Raw genomic sequence first — 12469 nt, 5'->3', positions numbered from 1 at the left:
GTTTCACATTCAGCCGGCTCACAGATACAGTTTCACATTCAGCCTGCTCACAGATACAGTTTCACATTCAGCCTGCTCACAGGTACAGTTTCACATTCAGCCTGCTCACAGATACAGTTTCACATTCAGCCTGCTCACAGATACAGTTTCACATTCAGCCTGCTCACAGATACAGTTTCACATTAAGCCTGCTCACACATGCAGTTTCACATTCAGCCTGCTCACAGGTACAGTTTCACATTCAGCCTGCTCACAGATACAGTTTCACATTCAGCCTGCTCACACATACAGTTTCACATTCAGCCTGCTCACAGGTACAGTTTCACATTCAGCCTGCTCACAGGTACAGTTTCACATTCAGCCTGCTCACACATACAGTTTCACATTCAGCCTGCTCACACATACAGTTTCACATTCAGCCTGCTCACAGGTACAGTTTCACATTCAGCCTGCTCACACATACAGTTTCACATTCAGCCGGCTCACACATACAGTTTCACATTCAGCCGGCTCACACATACAGTTTCACATTCAGCCGGCTCACAGATACAGTTTCACATTCAGCCTGCTCACAGATAGAGTTCCACATTCAGCCTGCTCACACATACAGTTTCACATTCAGCCGGCTCACACATACAGTTTCACATTCAGCCTGCTCACAGATACAGTTCCACATTCAGCCGGCTCACAGATAGAGTTCCACATTCAGCCTGCTCACACATACAGTTTCACATTCAGCCGGCTCACAGATACAGTTCCACATTTAGCCTGCTCACAGATACAGTTCCACATTCAGCCAGCTCACACATACAGTTTCACATTCAGCCTGCTCACAGGTACAGTTTCACATTCAGCCAGCTCACAGATACAGTTCCACATTCATTCTGCTCACAGATACAGTTTCACATTCAGCCTGCTCACACATACAGTTCCACATTCAGCCGGCTCACAGATACAGTTCCACATTCAGCCGGCTCACAGATACAGTTCCACATTCAGCCGGCTCACAGATACAGTTCCACATTCAGCCGGCTCACAGATACAGTTCCACATTCAGCCGGCTCACAGATACAGTTCCACATTCAGCCAGCTCACAGATACAGTTCCACATTCAGCCGGCTCACAGATACAGTTCCACATTCAGCCGGCTCACAGATACAGTTCCACATTCAGCCGGCTCACAGATACAGTTCCACTATCCTGCTCATATGAAACAAACAAAACAGTGTACCGGAGGAGCTTCACATATTGTCCCATTCAGCTCATAAAATGAAGTAAACTATCAGCCGGCTGGGCTTCACTTCACCTCCTTCACCCCTGCTCATAAACAGTGTACCAGGGGAGTTTCACATATTGTCCTTCACTCCCATTCAGCTCCGAAGCAAAAAGGTAATTGCTCATAGCGTGGAACTGAGAAAAATGGCTTTTATTTACCTTGGTTGCACAGTAGCTCTATGCAGTTACTGCTAACATGACCTCCATTTTTCCAAAACGCAATATAATAGAGGCAGGATACTTGTCCACATGATTAAGCATGTATTTAATGTAGCAAAAAATATATATTAACTCATTTCGACCAAATGAGCAGTTACTGCCTTTTTGCTTGGTAGGGCAGAATACCGATAATGATAGTAATAGCGTAAACCATGGCAATAACAACAGCGATAGCATTAGCGATAGCATTAGCGATAGCATTAGCGATTGCATTAGCGCTAGCATTAGCGATTGCATTAGCGAAAGCATTAGCGCTAGTGATAGCTTTATCAAAAGCGATATTTTAACGATAGTGTAAGCAATAGCATTAGAGTTAGGAATATCTTTAGCCTCTATTGGGGCTCCAGGTATAGTATTAGTTAGCAAAAGCATTATTCTTTTCCGTGGGCCTCTCTCTCCCTCTCTACTCCACAGAGGCTGATATCCAGACTATCTCTCTCCTCTTGGCCCAGACCCAAAGTTGCCGTAGATACTTGTACTGTTTGCGCTCAGATATTTGGTTTCTCAAATGACTGCCTCGCCTGGTTTACCAAGTACTTCTCAGATAGAGTTCAGTATGTCAAATCGGAGGACCTGTTGTCCGGTGCCACAGGGTTCAATTCTCGGGCCGACTCTTTTCTCTGTATACATCAATGATGTCGCTCTTGCTGCTGGTGATTCTCTGATCCACCTCTACGCAGACGACACCATTCTGTATACTTCTGGCCCTTCTTTGGACACTGTGTTAAAAACCTGTTGTGACTAGGGGGCAGTATTTTCATTTTTGGAAAAAAAACGTTCCCGTAGTAAACGGGATATTTTGTCAGGACAAGATGCTAGAATATGCATATAATTGACAGCTTAGGATAGAAAACACTCTAAAGTTTCCAAAACTGTACAAATATTGTCTGTGAGTATAACAGAAATTATGTTGCAGGCGAAAGCCTGAGAAAAATCCAATCCGGAGGTGCCTCATGTTTTGAAAGCGCTGCGTTCCTATGCGTCCCTATTGAGCAGTGAATGGGCTATCAACCAGATTACTCTTTCTCCGTATTCCCAAAGGTGTCTACAGCATTGTGATGTAGTTTTACGCATTTATGTTGAAGAATACCCGTAAGCGGCTACATTGCGCAGGTGGTCACCTGATGCTCCCAGAGAGATTTTCGCGTAAAATACAGAGGTAGCCATTACTCCAATCGGTCCTACTGAAAAACTAATTGTCCCGATGGATATATTATCGAATAGATATTTGAAAAACACCTTTAGGATTGATTATAAACAACGTTTGCCATGTTTCTGTCGATATTATGGAGCTAATTTGGAATATTTCTTGCTGTTTTCGTGACTGCAATTTCCGGGCGATTTCTCAGCCAAACGTGAAGAACAAACGGAGCTATTTCGCCTACAAAAATAATATTTTGGGAAAAAAAGGAACATTTGCTATCTAACTGGGAGTCTCGTGAGGGAAAACATCCGAAGCTCATCAAAGGTAAACGATTTAATTTGATTGCTTTTCTGATTTCCGTGACCAAGTTACCTGCTGCTAGCTGGACAAAATGCTATGCTAGGCTATCGATAAACTTACACAAATGATTGTCTAGCTTTGGCTGTAAAGCATATTTTGAAAATCTGAGATGACAGGGTGATTAACAAAAGGCTAAGCTGTGTCTCAATATATTTCATTTCTGATTTTCATGAATAGGAATATTTTCTAGGAATATTTATGTCCGTTGCGTTATGCTAATTAGTGTCAGGCGATGATTACGCTCCCTCATGCGCGATGGGGAGTCATTAGAGGTTAACTAAATTTGCAGGTTTACATTTTTTTGTTGCTATAACAGCCTCCACTCTTTCCACTAGATGTTGGAACATTTCTGAGGGGACTGTCTTCCATTCAGAGCGTTAGTGAGGTCGGGACAGATGTCCGTTGCTCTAATGTCCATCTCTGCCCCCATCTCTGCCCTCATGTCCTTCTCTGCCCTCATGTCCTTCTCTGCCCTCATGTCCTTCTCTGCCCTCATGTCCTTCTCTGCCCTTATGTCCTTCTCTGCCCTCGTGTCCTTCTCTGCCCTCGTGTCCTTCTCTGCCCTCATGTCCTTCTCTGCCCCCATCTCTGCCCTCATGTCCCTCTCTGCCCTCATGTCCATCTCTGCCCTCATGTCCATCTCTGCCCTCATGTCCTTCTCTGCCCTCATGTCCTTCTCTGCCCTCATGTCCTTCTCTGCCCTCATGTCCATCTATGCCCTCATGTCCATCTCTGCCCTCATGTCCTTCTCTGCCCTCATGTCCTTCTCTGCCCTCATGTCCATCTCTGCCCTCATGTCCTTCTCTGCCCTCATGTCCCTCTCTGCCCTCATGTCCATCTCTGCCCTCATGTCCATCTCTGCCCTCATGTCCTTCTCTGCCCTCATGTCCTTCTCTGCCCTCATGTCCTTCTCTGCCCTCATGTCCATCTCTGCCCTCATGTCCTTCTCTGCCCTCATGTCCTTCTCTGCCCTCATGTCCATCTCTGCCCTCATGTCCATCTCTGCCCTCATGTCCATCTCTGCCCTCATGTCCTTCTCTGCCCTCATGTCCTTCTCTGCCCTCATGTCCTTCTCTGTTCTCATGTCCTTCTCTGTTCTCATGTCCTTCTCTGTCCTCTGTGTCTTCAGGTGAAGCCTGAGTCCAAGGCAGTGCTGTCCAGGTGGCCTAAAGGAATCAGTAGAGGCAGCAGCTGCTGTAAGAGGGTCTCCCCTAAAGGAAGAACAGGGGGAGGAGGTGAGGAGTGTCCTCCTGATGAACAGGCCTTCCTAGTAGCTCTGTATAAATACATGAAGGAGAGGAGGACGCCCATAGAGAGGATCCCCTACCTGGGCTTCAAACAGAGTAAGTAGAAGCCTCCTTCTTTTATTGCCTCTATTTTTCTGGAGCCAACACCTCTGTTTTCTCACTAGATCCTGTCAGTCTGTCTGTCAGGCCACCAGGGTCAGGTGCTGCTGTGTCAACATGGTATCAGCCCTGCATTGAGTCCAGGAACAACGATGCTAACATGTGGCAGCACAGCAGAACAGAACACAGCAGAGCGGAACAGAGCAGAACACAGCTGAGCAGAACAGAGCAGAACAGAGCAGAACACAGCTGAGCAGAACAGAGCAGAACACAGCTGAGCAGAACAGAGCAGAACACAGCTGAGCAGAACAGAGCAGAGCAGAGCAGAGCAGAGCAGAACACAGCAGAGCAGAACAGAGCAGAGCAGAACAGAGCAGAACAGAGCAGAACACAGCTGAGCAGAACAGAGCAGAACAGAACCGAGCAGAGCAGAACAGAACACAGCAGAGCAGAACACAGCTAAGCAGAGCAGAGCAGAGCAGAACAGAGCAGAACAGAGCAGAGCAGAGCAGAACAGGAGGATATGGGGGTAGAATAAGAGAGAGGAGGAGAGGAGGATATGGGGAGACAATAGAGGAGAGGAGGAGAAGAGGTTTGAGAGAGAGGAGGAGAATAGGTTTGAGAGAGAGGAGGAGAGGAGGATATGGGGGTAGAATAAGAGAGAGGAGGAGAGGAGGATATGGGGATATAATAGGGGAGAGGAGGAGAGGAGGTTTGAGAGAGAGGAGGAGAGGAGGATATGGGGGTAGAATAAGGGAGAGAGAAGGCCATCATGACAAATGCATGGAATCCTGATGAAAGCCAGATTGATCCTCTGGAGTCCATCAGTAATATTCCTTTTAGAGAATGTCATTGACAGACACTACAGTATAGAATTGTCCTGCACATTGTAATTCATATGTTACTAATACTGTATTAAAAACAGGTTGTCTTTTTCATGTAAGAAGTGTTGATATTTCAAAAACCTTAAATTCCTTTTGAATGTTGTAGGTCTGACTGACTGACTGACTGACTGACTGACTGACTGTATTGTATAGACAGAACATTACAACTGGGTTTGTCTTGGTGTTACAATCTTATTGATCGTTGTATAGACAGAACATTACAACTGGGTTTGTCTTGGTGTTATTGTCTTATTGATCGTTGTATAGACAGAACATTACAACTGGGTTTGTCTTGGTGTTACAATCTTATTGATCGTTGTATAGACAGAACATTACAACTGGGTTTGTCTTGGTGTTATTGTCTTATTGATCGTTGTATAGACAGAACATTACAACTGGGTTTGTCTTGGTGTTATTGTCTTATTGATCGTTGTATAGACAGAACATTACAACTGGGTTTGTCTTGGTGTTACAGTCTTATTGGTCGTTGTATAGACAGAACATTACAACTGGGTTTGTCTAGGTGTTATTGTCTTATTGATCGTTGTATAGACAGAACATTACAACTGGGTTTGTCTTGGTGTTATTGTCTTATTGATCGTTGTATAGACAGAACATTACAACTGGGTTTGTCTTGGTGTTATTGTCTTATTGGTCGTTGTATAGACAGAACATTACAACTGGGTTTGTCTAGGTGTTATTGTCTTATTGATCGTTGTATAGACAGAACATTACAACTGGGTTTGTCTTGGTGTTATTGTCTTATTGATCGTTGTATAGACAGAACATTACAACTGGGTTTGTCTTGGTGTTATTGTCTTATTGATCGTTGTATAGACAGAACATTACAACTGGGTTTGTCTTGGTGTTATTGTCTTATTGATCGTTGTATAGACAGAACATTACAACTGGGTTTGTCTTGGTGTTATTGTCTTATTGATCGTTGTATAGACAGAACATTACAACTGGGTTTGTCTTGGTGTTATTGTCTTATTGATCGTTGTATAGACAGAACATTACAACTGGGTTTGTCTTGGTGTTATTGTCTTATTGATCGTTGAATAGACAGAACATTACAACTGGGTTTGTCTTGGTGTTAGTCTTATTGGTCGTTGTATAGACAGAACATTACAACTGGGTTTGTCTAGGTGTTATTGTCTTATTGATCGTTGTATAGACAGAACATTACAACTGGGTTTGTCTTGGTGTTATTGTCTTATTGATCGTTGTATAGACAGAACATTACAACTGGGTTTGTCTTGGTGTTATTGTCTTATTGATCGTTGTATAGACAGAACATTACAACTGGGTTTGTCTTGGTGTTATTGTCTTATTGATCGTTGTATAGACAGAACATTACAACTGGGTTTGTCTTGGTGTTATTGTCTTATTGATCGTTGTATAGACAGAACATTACAACTGGGTTTGTCTTGGTGTTACAGTCTTATTGGTCGTTGTATAGACAGAACATTACAACTGGGTTTGTCTTGGTGTTATTGTCTTATTGATCGTTGTATAGACAGAACATTACAACTGGGTTTGTCTTGGTGTTATTGTCTTATTGATCGTTGTATAGACAGAACATTACAACTGGGTTTGTCTTGGTGTTATTGTCTTATTGATCGTTGTATAGACAGAACATTACAACTGGGTTTGTCTTGGTGTTATTGTCTTATTGATCGTTGTATAGACAGAACATTACAACTGGGTTTGTCTTGGTGTTATTGTCTTATTGATCGTTGAATAGACAGAACATTACAACTGGGTTTGTCTTGGTGTTAGTCTTATTGGTCGTTGTATAGACAGAACATTACAACTGGGTTTGTCTAGGTGTTATTGTCTTATTGATCGTTGTATAGACAGAACATTACAACTGGGTTTGTCTTGGTGTTATTGTCTTATTGATCGTTGTATAGACAGAACATTACAACTGGGTTTGTCTTGGTGTTATTGTCTTATTGATCGTTGTATAGACAGAACATTACAACTGGGTTTGTCTTGGTGTTATTGTCTTATTGATCGTTGTATAGACAGAACATTACAACTGGGTTTGTCTTGGTGTTATTGTCTTATTGATCGTTGTATAGACAGAACATTACAACTGGGTTTGTCTTGGTGTTATTGTCTTATTGATCGTTGTATAGACAGAACATTACAACTGGGTTTGTCTTGGTGTTATTGTCTTATTGATCGTTGTATAGACAGAACATTACAACTGGGTTTGTCTTGGTGTTATTGTCTTATTGATCGTTGTATAGACAGAACATTACAACTGGGTTTGTCTTGGTGTTATTGTCTTATTGATCGTTGAATAGACAGAACATTACAACTGGGTTTGTCTTGGTGTTATTGTCTTATTGATCTCACTATTATTGTCCCTCTAACAGTAAACCTTTGGAACATGTTTCAAGCAGCAGAGACCCTTGGAGGATATGAGCTGGTAAGTGATTTCTCCGTCTAAATCATGGTGAAATAAAGGGTTTCTATAGCTTTACGTTTGTCCCTCAGCGTTTCCTCTGACACTGTCATCGCCACGCCTATCTCTGACCTTTTTAACCTGTCTCTCCTTTCTGGGGAGGTTCCCATTGCTTGGAAGGCAGCCACAGTTCGTCCTTTATTTTAAGGGGGAGATCAAGCCGATCCTAACTGTTATAAGCCTATTTCTATTTTGCCCTGTTTATCAAAAGTGTTGGAGAAACTTAATCAACAATCAACTGACTGGCTTTCTTGATGTCTATAGTATTCTCTCTGGTATGCAATCTGGTTTCCTCTCAGGTTATGGATGGGTCACTGCAACCTTAAAGGTCCTCAATGATGTCACCATTGCCCTTGATTCTAAGCAATGCTGTGCTGCTATTTTTATTGACTTGGCCAAAGCTTTTGATACGGTAGACCATTCCATTCTTGTGGGCCGGCTAAGGAGTATTGGTGTCTCTGAGGGGTCTTTGGCCTGGTTTGCTAACTACCTCTCTCAAAGAGTGCAGTGGAAAACTGCCCGTCACCAAGGGAGTACCCCACTCTCAAAGAGTGCAGTGTATAAAGTCATAAAATCTGCTGTCTCAGCCACTGCCCGTCACCAGGGGTGTACCCCAAGGCTCGATCCTAGGCCCCACTCTCTTCTCAATTTAACAACAACATAGCTCAGGCAGTATGAAGCTCTCTCATCCATTTATATGCAGATGATACAGTCTTATACTCAGCTGGCCCCTCCCTGGATGTTGTGTTAAATTCTCTACAACAAAGCTTTCTTAGTGTCCAACAAGCTTTCTCTGCCCTTAACCTTGTCCTGAACACCTCCAAAACAAAGGTCATGTGGTTTGGTAGGAAGAATGCCCCTCTCCCCACAGGTGTGATTACTACCTCTGAGGGTTTAGAGCTTGAGGTAGTCACCCCATACAAGTACTTGGGAGTATGGATAGACGGTGCACTGTCCTTCTCTCAGCACATATCAAAGCTGCAGGCTAAAGATAAATCTAGACTTGGTTTCCTCTATCGTAATCGTTCCTCTTTCACCCCAGCTGCCAAACTAACCCTGATTCAGATGACCATCCTACCCATGCTAGATTACGGAGACGTAATTTATAGATCGGTAGGTAGAGGTGCTCTCGAGCTGCTAGATGTTCTTTACCATTTGGCCATCAGAATTGCCACCAATGCTCCTTATAGGACACATCACTGCTCTCTATACTCCTCTGTAAACTGGTTATCTCTGTCTACCCGTCGCAAGACCCACTGGTTGATGCTTATTTAGAAAACACTCTTAGGCCTCCCTCCCCCTATCTGAGATATCTACTGCAGCCCTCATCCTCCACATACAACACCTGTTCTGCCAGTCACATTCTGTTAAAGGTCCCCAAAGCACACACATCCCTGGGTCACTCCTCTTTTCCGTTCGCTGCAACTAGTGACGAGCTGCAACAAACACTCAAACTGGACAGTTTTATTTCAATCTTCTCATTCAAAGACTCAATCATGGAACCTCTTACTGATGGTTGTGGCTGCTTTGTGTGATGTATTGTTGTCTCTACCTTCGTGCCCTTTGTGCTGTTGTCTGGACCAATAATGTTTGTACCATGTTTTGTGCTGCTACCATGTGGTGTTGCTACCATGTTGTTGTTATGTTGTGTTGCTATCATGTTGTTGTTATGTTGTGTTGCTACCATGTTGTTGTTATGTTGTGTTGCTACCATGCTGTTTTGTCATGTGTTGCTGCCTTGCTAGGTTGTTGTCTTAGGTCTCTATGTAGTGTTGTGTTGTCACTCTTGTTGTCATGTGTGTTTTGTCCTATTTATTTATTTATTCATTTTAATCCCAGACCCCCGCAAGAGGCCTTTTGGTAGGCCGTCATTGTAAATAAGAATTTGTTCTTAACTGACTTGCCTAGTTAAATAAAGAAAATGTCAACAACATCTCAAATAAACTAAGAGAAATGACATCATTCATTTAGTCAATACGGAAAATATCAAGAACTTTTAACGTTTCTTCAAGTGCAGTCTTAAAATATATGTTAATTTATTGAACACTTTTTTTGGTTACTACTTGATTCCATATGTGTTATTTCATAGTTTTGACGTCTTCACTATTATTCTACAATGTTGAAAATAGTAAAAATAAAGAAAAATCCTTGAATGAGAAGGTGTGTCCAATAATTTGACTGGTACTGTGTGTATATATATATATATTATTTGTATTATTGTTTAATTAGCTTCTCTTTTTGCCTGCACTGTTGGAGCTCAGAGCAACAGAATATCACTGTACCCTATATAGAACACTACTGTTGACCAGAGCCCTATTCCCTATATAGAACACTACTGTTGACCAGAGCCCTATTCCCTATATAGAACACTACTGTTGACCAGAGCCTCATGGGCCCTGTTCTAATGTAGTGCACTACATTGGTCGGTAGTCATAGTGATCAGAGTCCAATGACCTCCCCACTGACATTACTGTGATGTGATGTGAATGTGATTCCACACGGAGTAGAATACGCCCCAAGGCCAAATGGATGGATGTATTCTCAGCGCTGTGCTCAGGGCTTCCAATAGACTGGAGGAAGCAGTGTGTTTCTGCTCTTCAATAGGTTACTGTTCCCTCTGGGTTTTAAGGGGATTCATCTGTTTAATGAACAACGTGGACTTTCATCCGTCATATTGTCATTTATTCATAATTCAGTTTAAGTCTTAGTTGTCTGATGACATTGAATGTTCTGAATGTACTCACAAAAATGTCAGATATCGCTAGCTATGCTAGCTATGCTAATATGCTAATATGCTAGCGATGCTAATATGTTAGGGTCCAACTGTTTTCTAACCCTGTCATTGCCCCTCTGTGTCGTCAGATCACATCGCGCCGACAGTGGAAACATGTTTATGACGAGTTAGGAGGAAACCCAGGAAGCACCAGCGCTGCAACCTGCACCAGACGACACTATGAAAGGTCTCTATATTAAACATGTCCCCTACTACACCTGTATACACAGACACTATGAAAGGTCTCTATATTAAACATGTCCCCTACTACACCTGTATACATAGACACTATGAAAGGTCTCTATATTAAACATGTCCCCTACTACACCTGTATACATAGACACTATGAAAGGTCTCTATATTAAACATGTCCCCTACTACACCTGTATACATAGACACTATGAAATGTCTCTATATTAAACATGTCCCCTACTACACCTGTATACACAGACACTATGAAATGTACTCTAACTGTACTGTATTAATGAATGGCAAATACTGTAGATGGGAGTAATAATGATTTGACAGTATGGTACATATTAGGAGAACCGTTTGACTCATGACAGGCAGAGAATGGTTCATACAGTATGGTACATATTAGGAGAACATTTAGACTCTTTCTCGTACTGTAGTTGGCACCATGGAGGATCCAGTCTCAGACCAGTTATTAGTACTGTAGTAGGTACCATACAGAGATACAGTCTCAGACCAGTTATTAGTACTGTAGTTGGTACCATGGAGGATAGTCTCAGACCAGTTATTAGTACTGTAGTTGGTACCATATAGAGGATACAGTCTCAAACCAGTTATTAGTACTGTAGTTGGTACCATGGAGGATACAGTCTCAGACCAGTTATTAGTACTGTAATTGGTACCATGGAGGATAGTCTCAGACCAGTTATTAGTACTGTAGTTGGTACCATGGAGGATACAGTCTCAGACCAGTTATTAGTACTGTAGTTGGTACCATATAGAGGATACAGTCTCAGACCAGTTATTAGTACTGTAGTAGGTACCATACAGAGGATACAGTCTCAGACCAGTTATTAGTACTGTAGTTGATACCATATAGAGGATACAGTCTCAGACCAGTTATTAGTACTGTAGTAGGTACCATGGAGGATACAGTCTCAGACCAGTTATTAGTACTGTAGTTGGTACCATGGAGGATCCAGTCTCAGACCAGTTATTAGTACTGTAGTTGGTACCATGGAGGATCCAGTCTCAGACCAGTTATTAGTACTGTAGTTGGTACCATACAGAGGATACAGTCTCAGACCAGTTATTAGTACTGTAATTGGTACCATGGAGGATACAGTCTCAGACCAGTTATTAGTACTGTAGTTGGTACCATGGAGGATACAGTCTCAGACCAGTTATTAGTACTGTAGTTGGTACCATGGAGGATACAGTCTCAGACCAGTTATTAGTACTGTAGTTGGTACCATATAGAGGATACAGTCTCAGACCAGTTATTAGTACTGTAGTTGGTACCATGGAGGATACTGTCTCAGACCAGTTATTAGTACTGTAGTTGGTACCATGGAGGATCCAGTCTCAGACCAGTTATTAGTACTGTAGTTGGTACCATATAGAGGATACAGTCTCAGACCAGTTATTAGTACTGTAGTTGGTACCATATAGAGGATACAGTCTCAGACCAATTATTAGTACTGTAGTTGGTACCATATAGAGGATACAGTCTCAAACCAGTTATTAGTACTGTAGTTGGTACCATGGAGGATACAGTCTCAGACCAGTTATTAGTACTGTAATTGGTACCATGGAGGATACAGTCTCAGACCAGTTATTAGTACTGTAGTTGGTACCATGGAGGATACAGTCTCAGACCAGTTATTAGTACTGTAGTTGGTACCATATAGAGGATACAGTCTCAGACCAGTTATTCGTACTGTAGTAGGTACCATACAGAGGATACAGTCTCAGACCAGTTACTGGTACTGTAGTTGGTACCATATAGAGGATACAGTC

General features: G+C 42.4%; 1 protein-coding gene across 1 annotated transcript in view; it reads left to right on the top strand.

The window, feature by feature from the left end:
- Window positions 1-12469, top strand: part of LOC139381686 (AT-rich interactive domain-containing protein 5B-like) — a 120425-nt gene that overhangs the window by 87407 nt on the left and 20549 nt on the right. The window contains exons 6-8 of the mRNA XM_071125386.1: window positions 4128-4341; window positions 7616-7668; window positions 10567-10664. Of these exons, the coding sequence (XP_070981487.1) occupies window positions 4128-4341; window positions 7616-7668; window positions 10567-10664 (365 nt within the window). The remainder of the gene's footprint in view (window positions 1-4127; window positions 4342-7615; window positions 7669-10566; window positions 10665-12469) is intronic.

This window comes from Oncorhynchus clarkii, chromosome 23 (genome assembly GCF_045791955.1).
Source record: "Oncorhynchus clarkii lewisi isolate Uvic-CL-2024 chromosome 23, UVic_Ocla_1.0, whole genome shotgun sequence".
NCBI lineage: Eukaryota > Metazoa > Chordata > Actinopteri > Salmoniformes > Salmonidae > Oncorhynchus > Oncorhynchus clarkii.
This window is presented reverse-complemented; position numbering and strand designations above follow the sequence as displayed.